The sequence below is a fragment of the Solanum stenotomum genome, chromosome 4 (genome assembly GCF_019186545.1).
Source record: "Solanum stenotomum isolate F172 chromosome 4, ASM1918654v1, whole genome shotgun sequence".
Classification (NCBI taxonomy): domain Eukaryota; kingdom Viridiplantae; phylum Streptophyta; class Magnoliopsida; order Solanales; family Solanaceae; genus Solanum; species Solanum stenotomum.
The window spans coordinates 6,470,025-6,486,704 of record NC_064285.1 but is presented as its reverse complement, the minus strand read 5'-3'; the positions used below and the strand labels follow the sequence as shown (position 1 = coordinate 6,486,704).

The following is a 16,680-nucleotide window of genomic DNA, read 5'->3' as shown; positions in this document are numbered from 1 at the left end:
TTTAAATTCAAATTATAACTAGCTATAGGAGATTATATCCTTGAATTTGAGAAAGAATTTTTGGCTCTCACATCTTTTCTATACGTGATGTTGATATATTTTATTTGAGATAAAAGTAAATCAAAAATAACATTTCTATTTTTATAAAGTAAGAATAAAATTATATACTAATCATCTTTTTTAAATCTCACATATAAAATTACACTAATATATTATCCGTTAAGAAGGCTAAAAGAATTTTATTTTGAATTAGAGTCAAATTTCTATTGGTTATAAAGTCAAAGGGTGTCTGGCTGCGGTTTGTCCTTCTGTGCTATAACGTCCTTTGGCATAACGAAGGTACCAATTAATACTAAAAGCTGCAATTTGCAAAATGATATTCTTCTTAGATCCCTATAGTGTCTGCATTATATTTTAATAATATAATTTTTTTGCCTTTTGTTGCATGATAATGTATGTATCTATAATTTCATTACATGATTATTTATTAACGGCAATAACAATACCAATATACTTCATATAATTTTATAGTTGGTATTTTGAAAAAAAATTGAATATACATTGAGCTTACTCCTATTTAATTTTTGACAAAGAAGCACTAATTATTGTTAGTTTCATTTTACTTAATTAGTTCTACCAAAAGCATCCAATTGCACTAAAATCTTCAACAAAAATGTTAAAAATGAAGAAACTAACATTCTTCATTTATGAGCAGACAATAATTCGAAAAGAATTAATTAGTTGAAAGTCTTCTAGTATTTCTTATTAGCGAAGAATATACCATGGTGTAAAGGATTTGAAGACAATTTTAAAAGAGCGCTTGATAGAGACATTAACATTAGAAATAAATTATTTTTTTTATAATCAAATAATATTGTTTAAAGTGAGGATTCAAGATTGATGAATACGTAATTTAATCGATGGTATTATTTTATTGATCACACATTACTTATTATCCCACTGATATTCCTTTTGCCAGATCGATTCTCTTAAATATAAAATTCAAACGATAAAAAAGTAAATAAAATATCGAGAGTTGCATTTGGCATGTTAATGTATTTTCCGATGAGATTTGATTGATTTTTAATCATAGTTTTTTTTTTTTACAAAAGATTATCTATAATTTGAGTGATTTTATAGTGAAAGTAAATAATTTAGTGACTTCTATAAGAAAAAATCATTATCATGTCCTTTTAAGAATTTTTTTGAAAGGTATTCATTTCGTTTTCATGAAAAAATCATTGTTCATGGATTCTTGTATAAATTATTTTTTTTCCTGAAAATCAGAACCTTTTTCTACTTTACTGGATCCATTGAAAAGTTTTTCTTTGACCAAGATATTTTTCCTTCTTTTTGTTCCACCTGGATATCCCTTTCCACCGCAGCACCAAGTTGCTAATCAGCGAGGGTGAAACGCTTCCTAATAAAGATATTTTCCTACTTAGAAAGACTCGTTATTAATAGTAAATTAGTGTATTTCTCCAACTACAAATGTAATAGTATTTTTTTTTTTTATGATAATGGTGTTTGGGTCAACTTTCACACACCTTAATTAATTTCACCTTTCATTAGCAGCAAATATCAAGTAACTTTCGTCCACCAACCTCCCATCAGCAACAAATATCAAGTAGCTTTCGTCAACCAACCTCCAATCAGCAACAAGTACCAAATAACTCTATCCACCAACCTCCTATCAACAACAAGTACGAGGTAACTCTTTCCACCAACCTTCTATCAGCAACAAATATCAGGTAACGCTATACACCAACCTCCTATTAGCAATAAATAACATGTAACTCTGTCCACCAACCTCTTATCAGTAATAAATACCAGATAACTCTATCCACCAACCTCCTATCAACAAGAAATACCAAGAAACTCTGTCCACAAACCTCCTATCAACAATAGATACGAGGTAACTCTGTCCACAACCTCCTATCAGCAACAAGTACCAGGTAACTCTGTCCACCAACCTCCTATCAGCAACAAATACCAGGTAACTTTGTCCACCAACCTCTCATCAACAACAAGTACCAGTTAACTCTGTCCACCGATCTCCTATCAACAAGAAGAAATACCAGGAAACTTTGTCCACAAACCTCCTATTAGCAACAAATACAAGGTAACTCTGTCAACAACCTCCTATCAGCAACAAGTGTCAGGTAACTCTATTCACCAACATCTTATCAACAACAAATACCATGTAACTCTATCCACCAACCTCTTATCAACAACAAATATCAGGTAACTCTGTCCACAACTTCCTATCAGCAACAAGTGTCAGGTAACTCTATCCACCAACATCTTATCAACAACAAACACTAGGTAACTCTGTCCACCAACCTCCTATCAACAACAAATATCAAGTAATTCTGTCTACCAATTTCCCATCAACAACAAATAGCAGGTAACTTCATCCACCAATGCTAAGACAGACAGATACAGATGGAAAAAATCACCTAATATTTTTTGTTTCCACTAGAAATTAAACCTGAAACCTCATGATTCTCAATCACTTCATTAACCTCTTAACCATACCCTTGAGTTCCTATTTCTCCAATTACAATATCCTTACACTCTATTTTTTTTTAGTAGTATTATTTTCAAGAAATATTTTAAAACAAAAATAATTTATTATATTAACCTAATATTTGTTAAGATAACACTTATTTGGGGAAGAGATTAGGCAACATCGACTAGTACGCCAACCTCTCGTAGGTTGTTTTGGCCACTACCCTTTCACTCCCTCGACGAGTCCGTCACTCTCCTATTACCTAAAAACCCCACCAAACATTTCTCCTTTTTCACTATATATTCATCTTCTTCACTCCATTTACAAGAATCTCTTCCTTTTTCTCCTAAAATTCACTTTTTCTTCATTCACCATGGAAGGCGCAGCAACAGCTCAAGCTTTATCTCGTATTGGGTTAGCTGGTCTTGCTGTTATGGGTCAGAATTTAGCCTTAAACATAGCTGAAAAAGGGTTTCCTATATCTGTTTACAATAGAACCACTTCGAAAGTAGATGAAACCCTAGATCGTGCTCAGAATGAAGGACAACTTCCGTTGATTGGACAGTACAATCCTCGTGATTTTGTGCTGTCAATTCAACGACCCAGATCTGTTATCATTCTTGTTAAAGCTGGATCACCTGTTGATCAAACGATTGCTGCGCTTTCTGAGTATATGGAGCCTGGGGATACGATTATTGATGGAGGGAACGAGTGGTATGAGAATACTGAAAGAAGGATTGATGAGGCGTCGTCGAAGGGGCTTTTGTATTTGGGTATGGGTGTTTCTGGTGGAGAAGAAGGGGCGAGGAATGGGCCTTCGCTTATGCCTGGTGGGTCTTATGGGGCTTATACGAATATTAGAGATATTCTTGAGAAGGTTGCAGCTCAAGTTGAGGATGGGCCTTGTGTTACTTATATTGGTGAAGGTGGGTCGGGGAATTTTGTGAAAATGGTGCATAATGGAATTGAATATGGTGATATGCAGTTGATTTCGGAAGCTTATGATGTGTTGAAGAATGCAGGTGGGTTGAGTAATTCTGAATTGGCTGATATTTTTGCTGAATGGAACCGTGGGGAATTGGAGAGTTTTTTGGTTGAAATTACAGCGGATATATTCAATGTGAAGGATGAATTAACTGGAAATGGGGAGTTAGTGGATAAGATTTTGGATAAGACAGGAATGAAGGGAACGGGGAAATGGACTGTGCAGCAGGCGGCGGAGCTGTCTATTGCAGCTCCGACGATTGCTGCTTCGTTAGACAGTAGGTACATGAGTGGATTGAAGGACGAGAGGGAAGAAGCCTCAGAGATTTTCAGGAAGGAAGGGTTAAAGGAGGAAATAAGTTCTGATATTAATGGTAGCAGTCTTGATAAGAAGAGATTGATTGATGATGTGAGGCAGGCATTGTATGCGTCGAAAATCTGTAGTTATGCTCAGGGGATGAATTTGCTAAGGGCAAAGAGCTTTGAGAAAGGGTGGAATTTGAATTTGGGAGAGATGGCAAGGATTTGGAAAGGTGGTTGTATTATCAGGGCAGTGTTTTTGGATCGTATTAAGAAGGCGTATCAGAGGAATCCTAATTTGGCTAACTTGATGGTTGACCCGGAGTTTGCAAGGGAGATGGTGCAGAGGCAAGCAGCTTGGAGGAGAGTGGTGGGACTTGCTGTTCAGAAGGGAATTAGTGTTCCTGGAATGTCTGCTAGTCTTCAGTATTTCGACACCTACAGGCGTTCTAGGCTTCCTGCGAACCTTGTGCAGGCTCAGAGGGACTATTTCGGGGCACATACTTATGAGAGAGTTGACAAGTCAGGAGCATACCATACCGAGTGGGCAAAACTTGCTAGGAAAGCCCGAGTGTAATGCTGCTGCAGCTATTGCGGATTATGATCAAAATCTCTGGTATTAGTTGCGCTTTGTCAACTGTTTGATTTTAAAATTGTGCAATTCAGGCATTTAAAATTCCAATGTATCTTGTTGAGAGTTTTTATTTGCTAGGCATAAGAAAGATTGGTAAGCTTGTTTCGCTTAGTTTTGCAGTTAATAATGTTGTATGCCTTTGAACATTATAGGGCCTTGGCTATTAAAAATGACTTCTTTCATTGAAGTAAAAGAAGTTGCTTTTCTATATTACATTTTGATGCATACAAATTACCTGCACTTTTATTTATATATGGATTATTACAGCTCCTCACTCTCCAAACTAATATTTCTTATATTTGAAGATATCATGTTATAGCAAGTAGTTTGTGTTTGTCTTCGGTGCTCTGCTCCGAGAGCATTATATGTTGTTAGTAGAGAAAAATACTTTACTGTGAAAGAGAGCTATATGTTGTTAGTAGAGAAAAATACTTTACTGTGAAAGAGAGCTATGGTTGTGATGGTGAATGAGCCTTGAGGCGAAGGATAGATTGTGCTAGCAATGCTTCATTAAAAATATGTCTGAGACAATGCCTAAACTTAAAGGGCAAACAATAATGAGTATGTGATTTAGGGGAAATATGGGAAGCATGTTGTGGCTCTTATCCTGGTTGATGCTATATGGATGATTAGGATGGATCTTAGAAGTGGCAGCGAAAGGCAACGGCCTGGTCATTGGACTGATGAAGTGGATGAAAGATGAGAAAAGGCAGTCCTAGGTTACTTTTTCATGAGTGCCTTAATTATCATGAAAGACACATTTCGTATAAAACCTTCTGAATTTTAGAAATCTTATATGCCTTCTAGGTTTGTATCTTCAAATTTTGTTGTTTCCTTCAGGAGTCTCTTCTTCCCTCGCCCCTTTTCTATGTTTCTGTTTCTACTTATGTTTGCTTTTGTGCTGTTTTAGTTTACCATTTCTCAACAGTGTTTCCGAAATGCTACTTGCAGAGTTTCTTGCTTTTATTTTCTTTGATTTCTGTAGTTTGAATTGACACTAACGATTTCATCTTCTTAAAAAATTTGTGCAAATAACATGATCCCTGCCTGTCCGATGCCATATCATGTCTGACCCCAGCTGCATATATCTGCAGGGTTTTTATACTATTTAAGTAAAAAATTTGTTCCGATATTTAAGGTTATTATTTGATATTTTCAGAGACAACTGTTGCTATGCAGTTAGTTTATAAATGTTTTAAGATTCTTTTGATTGCTTTCAATAACTATAATTTTTTATTTTGTCGAACTGGGGGCTTAACCAATTGAAATCCTTAAAATTCTCTGGTGTTTTTTGAGTAATAATGATGTGTTAGTAATTCCTATTTGCTTTTTGAGATGGTTTTCAAGTATTTCTCATAAATTGAAACAGTCTTTCACCACAAGAAATTGATATTAAAATCAAAATTATTTGTGCTTTATTTTCTTTTCTGCTGAAGTGGTTGTGCAGTTATGTATTTTCCGTACGTTAATCAACTATGTAGTAAATGATGGGTACATTTCTAAGCTTCATGTGTTTATGTGATTGGTATGAAAGTTCTTCACATGACAATCCTTTGCTGCTCTCTGTGTAGGCTATTGTTCCCTCCTCTTTGCATATCCGTGTATCATCTAGATCTTCAACTCCAATTCTCCTTTGTACGTTTTGAAACTTCAATGCAACATAAATGACATGCAGTGTAGTTAATAAGATTCTTATCGACTCCTTCTGGGAGCATCTTGCTTGTGACTCCAGTTGTAGAAAGCACTACTGATTTGAAGAACACTGGTTTAGGATTGGTGGTTAACAGAGCTTAATATTTCATGCTGGTTACTATCCTAATGTTTTGCTCCTTAATTCCTGTTTTTCTTCTGCTTCATGGCTGTTAGATTATTTTTCGTGACCATGTCTATGCTTGCTGAGAAAGAGCTTCATCGTTTTTTTGTCATGTCCATGTTTCATTTTTCATGACCTACGAGTCTTGTGGGTGTCCCATAGCATATATGTCTGGCTTGTTGCTTCTGGCTAACTTCTATTCTGTACTTACCAAACCCAGGACTACTTCAACGCCTTACTGAGGGCTGCTTGAGCCATTTTTAAGCTTTGTAGTTGGAATTCCTGCGTCATGTCTGTAGACACGTAATTTTGACCGAACATAAGGTTTTACACCATTTTTATTCCTTAAATATTTCTTCTAGGTCTCCATTAAATATTTTATTTTTTCATCGTATTTTAGTAAGTTTATTTTAAAAGATCTGAAAACTACAAAAAATATATGTTTTCTTTTAATTTAGATTTTAATAAACAAGATAGTATTTCTTAATTATATTTTTAGACTAGCTATTTGACTTTTCCTATATTTTATTAGTGCAAAATAATTAATTAATATATTTATTTATTTTATTATTAATATTATCATTATTATAATTTTTATATATATTTAATTTATAATAAAAAATAAACCTATCTTCCACTACCCAACTCCACTCCATTACCCTCACCCCCACTTCACCCTCACCCCCACTTCCCCTCACACGACACAACACATACATACTACTACTACTACTATATAGACAGACACAGGACCAACGAAAGGAGGGGACGCAAAAAAAAAAAAAAAAAAAAAAAGAGAAAAAAGCAACACACACGCACAACATTCTGAAAAAAGAATAATCCAAAACATACAATCACATACTCCAAATACACAACCATTAGCAACCAAAGAAAAGAAAAAAAAAACAATATACATCCACATAAACAAATATTTGTGGGTGTTTTCATCGAGCTTCGATTAAGGTTTTGCGGTACTCATTTTCTTCATTTGAGGTATAACTTTGCCTTAAATCTTTAATTTATTCATGGAATTTGATGTAACTATGTGATATATTTTCTTATATTTTGTTACAGTCATAATTTGATTGAAATGAATATTGACATTTTGAGTTATATTTATGTTATTTCCTAGTGCAAATCCCTAAAGATGAATAAAATCCTATCATTATGCAAGAATTGTTGTTGTTTAATTTTATCGTGCCTAACCTATCGTTTTTATAGTATTGTCATACCTTAATGTTTATATTAATTGTCTATTTACTTCACCTATAATAAATGGGCATTACACAAATATGTTATGTTGTTAAACTGGAATTTACTCTATTTCAGATTAGTTGAATTCTTTGTCATGAGAACTATTTGATTAAAAATATTATCGATTAATATAATAATAAAATAAAAGATTAGTTGTCTAAAATTCACAAAAATAAGACTAAGTATTTTCTTTTAACATTAGACAAACTTTTAGGTACGTTAAAATTATTTGTTTCGATTAAGAATGCGGTTGCGCATCTTTTTTGAGACATAAAAAAATATGATCAAGGATGCAGTGATGTACCTTGTCCAATAATATAATTAAATTTTATTAATCTAAAGTAGAGACTTATAGAAAAAATAGATTATTAGGTGTGATAGAAAGAAGACAGTTATGTCTCTAAATGTCAAGACCAAGAATGCGGTTACGCATCTGGATTGAGACCAAATCAAAATTCAACAATAAAAATGCGAGCAAATCATAGCCTATACAAATTATCCAAAAATATATCAAGATAAGTATAAGTCAATAAAAGCGACCGTGCTAGAACCACGGGATTCGAGGGATGCCTAATACCTTCCCCTCGGTCAACAGAATTCCTTACCCGAATTTCTAGTTCGCAAACCAAATAAAGAGTCATTTCCTTTTGATTAGGGATTAAACAAAAAGGTGACTTGGAACACCATAACTCAATTCCAAGTGGCGACTTTGAAAAAAAAGAAACATAAATCCCTAATTCAATATTGTCACTTAAATTGGAAAAACCCTTCCGCCGCCGTGCGCAAAAAGGGGTGTGACAATGTCTACTGGGTTCCCATGTTTCTATTACACATCTACTATAATGTCAATCAATGGATACACTTTTCTTTGTTTTAACTTTCGTGCAACTCTCTTTTTTTGCCTTGGTCGTGTTGTTAAGCTTACATTTGGTCCAGCTCCAAGGTCTGTTACAAGTCTTTGATTTGTTTGTACATCATAAAAAGAAAGGTTGTAGAACCTAAATAATTAAATGCTGGAATGAATGATGATGATTCATGCACCCAAGGGTGTGGCTTAGTGGTTAATGAAGTAGTTGAGAATCCTAAGGTCTCAGGTTTAAAATTCAGCGGAGAAAAAAAAAATACAAGGTGATTCTTTTCATTTATCCTAATAATTGTGCGTGAAAACTGACCTGGATGCTACTATCATAAAGAAAGAAAGAATGATGATTCATATAGTCGACCCTACTTAACTTGAGATAGAGGCATCGTCATTTCTGTTTCACCTCTATTTATTTGATCTTTTGCATTCTTGATGCAATCTTTCAGAAGGAATTGAAAACATTATTCTAAATGAATATAAGCCGTTTGTTTAATTGCTGTTAGTCAACCTTGTAACATTCATTGTGATATAAAACATGAAGGGTTAACAATGTATTATTAAATTAAAATAGGCCTGTTTAGATTGGCTTAAAAACTTAAATGACTTTTTAAGTTAAAAAATAAAAAGTAAGGGGAGACCTACTTTTGGTTTTTGACTTATTTTAAGTCATTTTTTACCTTGCCGAACACTTGCTAACTTATTTTAAGTCATTTTTGATTTATCCTTAAGTTATTTATTATACAGAAAAGGGTCAAAATTACCCCTGAACTATGCGAAATAAATCACTTATACCCTCCGTTACATTTTAGGATAAAAAATGCCCCTGCCGTTATCCTAAGAGACCACAATTACCCTTAAGACTTAACAAAAGTGATTTGGCAAGCCACATGGCACTAATTCCACCACATAGGCTTGCCAACTAGGATACCCACTAAAATCTTTGACCCAATTAATAATTCATCTCTAACCCATTTTTGCTAGACCCATCCCACTCAAATTAGGAGGGAAACATCATCTTTTTCACCTCAATCGTTTTCACTAATCAATTCACCCCATCTGCAGCATTCAGATTACTTACAAGACTGTTGGACTTTGAGCAATTATGTCATAAAGTAAATGCATCTCATTTCACAAAATTACTGCGGAAGGTTCTGAAATCTGACATCCCTATATACCACAAAAACTGGGTTGTTGCCTCTCTTGTGAAGATCAGCTATCTCTCTGGTCCAAATTTTGATGTATAACAGACAGCCATGAGATTCTGCTTTAGCCTTGAAACCAATCCCGATGATCGTGAGGAAGCAAAAGAATTTAGCAAAAGCAAAAATACCTAACTAGAATTGTGGTGTATCTAGTTATCAGGGTAGTGTCCATTCTACTATATATAAGCTCGTCTAAGTCCAATATTAGATGAACAAAATAAACAGTAGTACTGCATCTTTGCAGCAAGAAATCGACCTAAATTTGATACATCTTTGCAGCAAGAATCTCCAGAATATCGTAATAGCCAAAAATGTCCAATTTTAGATTCGAATTTGTTAATTTGTGACCCAAATTTGATACATGTAGCCATGACTGTTAATGTCAAATATTTTAGAGGATCAATAGTAGCAGTTCACTCTGTTCTCAAGCATTCATCTTGCCCAGAAAATATTTATTTTCATTTTGTGGCTTCGAAGAATAAGGATTTTCAAGACCCGAGAAAGATGGTGAAGTCCATATTTCCATCTCTGAGTTTCAAAGTTTACAGCTTTAATGAATTTCGAGTGAAGAAAAAATTCTCCTCTATGGGGTGAATTGAATAGTGAAAACGATTGAGGTGTAAAACATGATGTTTCCTCCTAATTTGAGTGGGCTCGATCTAGCAAAAATGGGTTAGGGTTGAATTATTAATTGGGTTAAAATTTTTAGTGGGTATCCTAGTTGGCAAGCCTATGTGGCGGCATTAGTGTCATGTGGCTTTCCAAATCACTTTTGTTAAGTCTTAAGGGGTAATTGTGGTCTCTTAGGATAATGACAGAGGCATTTTTGATCCTAAAATGTAACAGAGGGTATAAGTGGTCTATTTCGCATAGTTCAGGGGCAATTTTGACCCTTTTCTGTTTATTATATTTGTTAAGCATTTCCAGAAGTCAAAAACTGACTTAAAAATATATTTAACCAACTTTTAAGCCAATCGAAACACCCTCTTAGTCAAATGACCCAAAGCAGAGCACTTTTTCAGTTCATCTAAAACCTAAAGTTTGGCAGTAATTTGGAATTAACCATTATTAGCTAATAAACCTTGAATTAGGTTGGTAAGAGAAGGGGTAACAATTTCAAAATAAAATGCGAGTTATTTTATTTCGCGTTTAGTTATTGGTATTACCAAATCCCATGAACTATTTAGTATTATTAAAATGGTGGGATTCGGGGAAATATCCTTGTCTATCCCATACACCAATCAAACGACAACCATGGTTCCTTTAACTACTATTTACTCGAAGAAATTAACAAGTCAAAAAGGCAGTACAATGTCAAGCAGATGAAGCTACTGAGTCTGTTAGTTTCAGTAACATACAGCAGCAGGGCCCATACAACAATTTCTACATAGGCACTGAACTTCTTCAATTAACGAGAATATACAATTGAAACCCTTTTTAACAGACCTTTGGCTGGATAACCTCTTCATCTTAAAGCCCTCTTGACATCTAAAAAGTCCAGTATGGCTGTAAGCGAAGTCTTTCTGTTAGTATGTAAAAGCTCATACCCGGAGGATAGTAAGCACAGCTCGAAGATGGAGAATACCATTGATGAAGTATACACTATCCTCAGCCATAAAAGAAGTCCAAGGTATGCCAGCCAGGTTCCTGTAGCCAACAGCCTTGCCACCGGTGAATGTGTAGTTCCCCTTATATTTGCTCACATAGCCCTCGGTTAGCTTTGTCCAAACAGCAAACTCATAATCCACTGTAAATGACACTGACCCCTTCTCTTGCATGCCTAAGAACAACCCAAAGCAATGGAATGCATTCTGTTGATCCATGTTACAATGAGCAGATAGGAAAAAACCCTGTCCACCCAAATGGAAAGCCTGTGAGTAAACTCTACCAGCAGGAAAGAGATTATTACACTCTTCCCGTTTTAAATCTAGGTAAACGATACACTGCTGACGAGGAAGTTCAAACTCGACAACTTTAATTGGTCTATACTTGTAAGCACGCTCCACAAAACTACTACGTGATGCATTGCCCTCCTCAGCAGCAAGCGAACGCTGCCGGTGCGGTGCTTCAGCTTTGAAAAATAAAGCCTCCAGTACATCCTTGGAAGCTAGTTCAGGATCAAAATCATTACAAGTTAGAACTTTCCTCAGCTTCCTGCATGTCATGTATGGAAAACGAATGAGGCGACAAAGACGTGACCCCAATATTTCACGTCTTTCTTCCAAGTTTGGGTAATGGGTACGAGCCCATTTTAAAACAAAGTCACAGACAGCATCCTCTGAAGCAACCTGAAGATCGTCATTGGAGAGAACAGCCTCAATTCCCGCAAGAGGTAAGTTCAATACCTCTTCTTGGAACCTGGCAAGGAATTTAGGAAACAGTTCAGATGACATATCTTTGCCTAAACCATCAAAAAAACGTTTCTAAGGAGTGAACATGTTTTAATATCTAGGTTTAAATTGAAAGCATTCTGATATCTGACACTAGAAGCCTCTTTTGAGGCAAGATTGGAGGTCCTTTATCTCACTAGTCAGTAATCAAACAAACAGGAAACCGTTAATAGCTAGTTTATAAAGCCTCAGAAGTAGGCATTTGGGAAAAGCACACGCATTCTGAAATAGGAGTTAGCTCGTGAGGACAACAAAACTCTAGCTTTTCTTCACATTTCATTTCTAAGAAACAGTATTAAGCTTCAATTCCAATCAACCAGAGTAAGTAATAATTTATTTTTTTTGGAAGTGTTCTCACTTGGTGATATCCTTGAAATGTGCAGCAAGAAACTGTTTTGCAGCATCTATCAGTGGCCGAACTGCATCAGCAATAGAAACACTAGAAGGAAGATCCAAATATAGCAATGCTGATTCACATGTCATGGGAAGATTGAGCAGTAAGCGGCTGCAGTGTCTCATGCATGATGCAACCTCAAATTTGTCAGCAGCCATAAGCACATCAAGCAAAGCAGTAGGTGTTATCGTAGACAAAGTATTGCTATACATGAATTTTAGTAAGTCCATGAAGGCAGCTTCTTCTGCGAAAAAAAAAAGATAAAGAAAGGTGGATGTGAAAAGAAAAAAATTGTGATCATAAATTAAAGGAAACTATGTTCACTAGTTAATAACTATGTAAGAATTCTTCTTTAAATATATATATATTTATTTTATGACAAGGGAAACCCGCAGCCGCATGCGCACAGGGTAAAACCCCCGCTCCTATGCAATAGCTCGCAAACCACATAGGAGAGATAATCCGCACTAGGCGAACCCGATGCGACGAGCTCGACCCAGAAGACAAACCCCTTGCTTTCGCTAGCAAGGGGTTCTAAACTTGAGACCTCCAACATGGAAGTCTCAAGCCCAAACCACTGGGCCACTTGGAACATGTTATTAACCTTGCAAACATATGAATAGACAATCACTGTCTCACACAAATGTTTCTGAGAGACACGATTCTTGTTCTGGTGTCCAATCCTTTTATTATTCATCGAGATAGATAAAGTAATGGATATTTAGAATGATGCCTTTCTATATTTGAAGACTTTTTACTTCTTAACATTTCTACTTAGCCATGTGACCAGGAGGTCATGAGTTCAAGCTATGGAAACAACCTCTTGCAAAAATGTAGGGTAAGACTGCGTACAATAGACCCTTGCCGTTCTTTATTGTACCCCGCGCATAGCGGGAGTTTAGTGCAACGGGCTCCCTTGTTTTTTTACTTAGCCCTCAATGATATGTCCAATAAGAATTGGCATGGCTTTCAAGACTAGTAGATACAAAGGGTACTTAAGGGGCGTTATGAATTTAACTTGTGTCAAACATACTTCTTACTTAAACAAGTCAATCAAACACCATCTGATAAATTAAAAGGTGGAAGTACAAGAATCCCTTCAATTCTATGAATTCAAACAGCCGAAAAAAACTGAATTTTCATTTAGTGATTGATACACATTGCTCTCTAATTGCACATCCTAAACATCTAAAACTTGTTATTGAAATGTCAAATCAAGTGCACAAGAGGTGGCTAGTCTGTGTAAATAGGAGTATAGCAAGACATGCTTTTCATTCCACCTCCCCTTTTTTGGGGGGTGAGGGTGAGGGTGGGGGTGGTAAGTAACATAGAACACGATATAGTGTAAGTAACATAGAACATAATATAGTACTACCTACAAGCAATTTCAATAGCTTGCTTTCTAGCCTTACCAATTGAAATATGAGATAGACAATAGACACAGATGAAGCTCAGACAATACAATTGTACCCGAATTCTGATATGGACATCATCAGGTTAATATTACTACTCTACGAGGACAACTTTCTAAAGAAAAGGACATTACAATGAAATGAGAACATGCCAAACTACAACTACAAAATCTTAATACTAACCCGAGGCATGGATTTGTACAGTAACATGCTGCTGCTCCGACTCTTTCATGCCATTGGAGAATAGCTATGAAGAAAACAAGAAGACGTCATCAAGACTTTCTGACTCATCAAGAACAGAGCATTAAAGACTCCTAACCTTGTAAAAGAATGGACTCTGTGCGGCCAAAATAGGAGAACTGATGTGTATAGTTCTAACTGGAAGCGCAGCTGCTGAGTTCAAGTATGTGAATGAGTCAGTGCTCTTAGAAGCAACACCACCACCTTTAAAATGCCGTAAGCTTGTTACAAAAGGAAATAGAACAGAGAAAGAGAAACAAAAACACAAAATGATAAAGGAACTTAGGTTTCACATGCCATTACATCATAACAAAATTAAGGTTTCAGATTATGCACACAAAGACGTCACCTATATTGCCTAGAAGAGTGAAAGCCATGTTAGTATATCTCTTAGATTCTCATATATCATGATCTTATGTTAAAACAGTTAGAATCCTTAACAAATGACATCCTTGAAATAGTACTACAATGATGGAAATAAGATAATTTGGTCTACAGTGGGGAAGTGCATAGGTACCCGGGTGATCTGTAGTCATCTCAACGCCGGATGGAGATTCCTCCGCCATTGCAACAGCTTCCTCATCTTGGTTCTCATAAGCAAGGACATCTTCTGTATCCAGCATAGTACAATTCAAAACATCGTCCTCACATTGCGTGAGCACGTCTGCATCTGAAAGGTTTATGAGATCAGCATCCACTATGACGAAAAACAAAGTGAACTTGGAGAAACTAACTAATAAGTGCAATTATGTTAAAACAGAACTAGCTTGAGTAAGTTTTCTGATGGGCAAATTCTCGAAATGCCACACACGTGTCAAATTCTTTAAAAATACACTACTTTTTGGAGAATTCGACACACACATCCATTGAGGTTTTTGAAACGTTCGAGCAACATAGCTAGATAGTACAAAATTAAAATTTAAAAAAGAAGAAAACAGAGCAGAAAATAAATAAATTCAAATCCCAAATTTTGCATCTTTTCCTCATAAAGCATGATATTTTAAAATCCCATTCTTCACAATCAGTGGCGAATTTACAGCCAAAAAATAGGGCACCCGCACCCGTGGTCTCTTTGTAAAATTAGATATTTTATATGTATATTTTTTAAGATTTTGTATAATATTATATTCTTGCACCCGTACTACAAAAAGTCTAAATGGTCCACATGGTTAGATGTTGAGCTTTTGACCTTGAGGATTAAGGATCAATTCTCACTTCAATACATTTTACTTGGTGCACCCATGTTCGAAAAATCTTAGATTCGCCTCTGTTCACAATCATTTTAACCATAATAAAGACAACAACAAAAAAGATATATCAAACATCCCTTTGTAAAAAAATTAACCCTCAAAACCAAAATTAGACAAATATGCAAATTGTACTTCTACATACAAAATATAGACACATTAAAACCAAGAAAAAACCCTAAATTCTACAAAAAGATTTTTCAAAAAACCCTAATTAGTGAAATTAAAAGAACTAACTAACCATTTTGTTTATTGGTTTCTTCTCTTCTACGTTTGCGTTTCCGGTCCCAATCGCCGGCAGTACTGCTGCATCCCTCACCTTCGGATTTGAAGTACGGAACAATCTGGATCGTCAGAATCCGGTCGGAGAAAGTGGCGTTGTTGTAAGCAAAAGAGAAGTCGGATCCGGTACCCGACCCGTAACCAAGAGTGTCCATTTTGGTTAATGGATCAGAAAGATCGTTTTTCATGGAATTCAAAAATTACGTAATTTAGAGAAGAAAAGGTTGAGAGAATTTGTGAGGATAATAATATTATGGAAGTTATGGCTCACAATATATACATTTTTGTTCATTTCTCTAATTAGTTATATTAGGTTAATTAAACTACTTTTTTGTTCTTCCGTATGTATACTTTTATTTATAACAGCTAAATGAGATCTAAACATAAAATATTATTTCGTATATATATTAATTATCGAGAAAATGGCCAAAAGCCCCCCTACTTATAGCTAGATTTCCAACTACACACTCATACTTACACCCCTGAACATTTTAAAAGTAGAATATATAACCCCTTAATAACTCACCCCAGATTCGTATTAAGTAGTGCTGGACACGCGCCCGCCACGTAATATATATATTTTTAATGTATAAAAATCAATTAGTATTTTGTTTTCTTTCATCTCTAGGCATGGCATCAGCCAACGGCTGAAGATTTTTCATCCATTTTCATCCAAATTTTCTCGATTCAACCTTCAAAAATCCCCACTTTTTTTCAATAATCCTAATTACCCTTCAAAATCTCAATTTCTACACCATTTCCTATTTTTTCTCTCGATATTGATGAAATTTCACTCAAAATCATTAACAATTTAATGCTCTAAAAAGTCAGTCAATTTTGGGGATTAAATTTTTAGATGCAATTAATTTAGTTTAGTTGGGTAGAAATCTTTAAAATGAAGATTTTTGTGCTATTAGTATTTATTGTAGATTTGATAGTCACAGCTTTAACAGATCTGAAATAGGAAAGTAGATGCAATACCTAACTATTTAAATTTTGTGTTTATGCTTGAATTTGCATCTCCTACTTTAAAAATCTTGAAGCTACAAAGGAAGTGGCAATGGTGGATCACAACGAAATTGATGGTTGATGGGTTTGTTCTCACATAGTGGAAGGCCGATGAAGACAAAGAATTGGTGGTGGATGAGTGAAGTTCA

General features: G+C 35.2%; 2 protein-coding genes across 3 annotated transcripts; one reads left to right on the top strand and one right to left on the bottom strand.

Moving 5' to 3' along the window:
* Window positions 1–2,680: 2,680 nt before the first annotated feature.
* LOC125862032 (6-phosphogluconate dehydrogenase, decarboxylating 3, chloroplastic) lies at window positions 2,681–4,643 on the top strand. Its single transcript, XM_049542007.1, has one exon. It carries the CDS (start codon window positions 2,886–2,888, stop codon window positions 4,371–4,373), a length of 1,488 nt encoding a protein of 495 aa, XP_049397964.1. The 5' UTR covers window positions 2,681–2,885; the 3' UTR covers window positions 4,374–4,643.
* A 6,129-nt stretch (window positions 4,644–10,772) lies between these two features.
* On the bottom strand, window positions 10,773–15,781 carry LOC125862029 (BTB/POZ domain-containing protein POB1-like). 2 transcript variants are annotated; one of them, XM_049542003.1, is made up of 6 exons: window positions 15,483–15,781; window positions 14,512–14,664; window positions 14,074–14,144; window positions 13,938–14,001; window positions 12,307–12,586; window positions 10,773–11,916 (listed from the first exon to the last, which is right to left on the bottom strand). In XM_049542003.1, exons 1-6 carry the CDS (start codon window positions 15,709–15,711, stop codon window positions 11,100–11,102), a joined length of 1,614 nt encoding a protein of 537 aa, XP_049397960.1. In that variant the 5' UTR covers window positions 15,712–15,781; the 3' UTR covers window positions 10,773–11,099. The 2 variants fall into 2 exon arrangements, with proteins under 2 accessions (XP_049397960.1, XP_049397959.1); XM_049542002.1 differs by having other exon boundaries at window positions 10,775–11,916; window positions 14,074–14,198; window positions 15,483–15,780.
* Between the last annotated feature and the right edge of the window lie 899 nt (window positions 15,782–16,680).

Excerpts from the sequence above, each read along its gene's own strand:
- LOC125862032 (XM_049542007.1), top strand. The coding sequence starts at position 2,886 with ATGGAAGGCGCAGCAACAGCTCAAGCTTTATCTCGTATTGGGTTAGCT.
- LOC125862029 (XM_049542002.1), bottom strand. The coding sequence starts at position 15,711 with ATGAAAAACGATCTTTCTGATCCATTAACCAAAATGGACACTCTTGGT. Across the intron at positions 14,665-15,482 it reads AGAAACCAATAAACAAAATG|ATGCAGACGTGCTCACGCAA; the intron begins GTTAGTTAGTTC and ends TAAACCTTTCAG. Across the intron at positions 12,587-13,937 it reads TGTACAAATCCATGCCTCGG|AAGAAGCTGCCTTCATGGAC; the intron begins GTTAGTATTAAG and ends TTTTTTTCGCAG.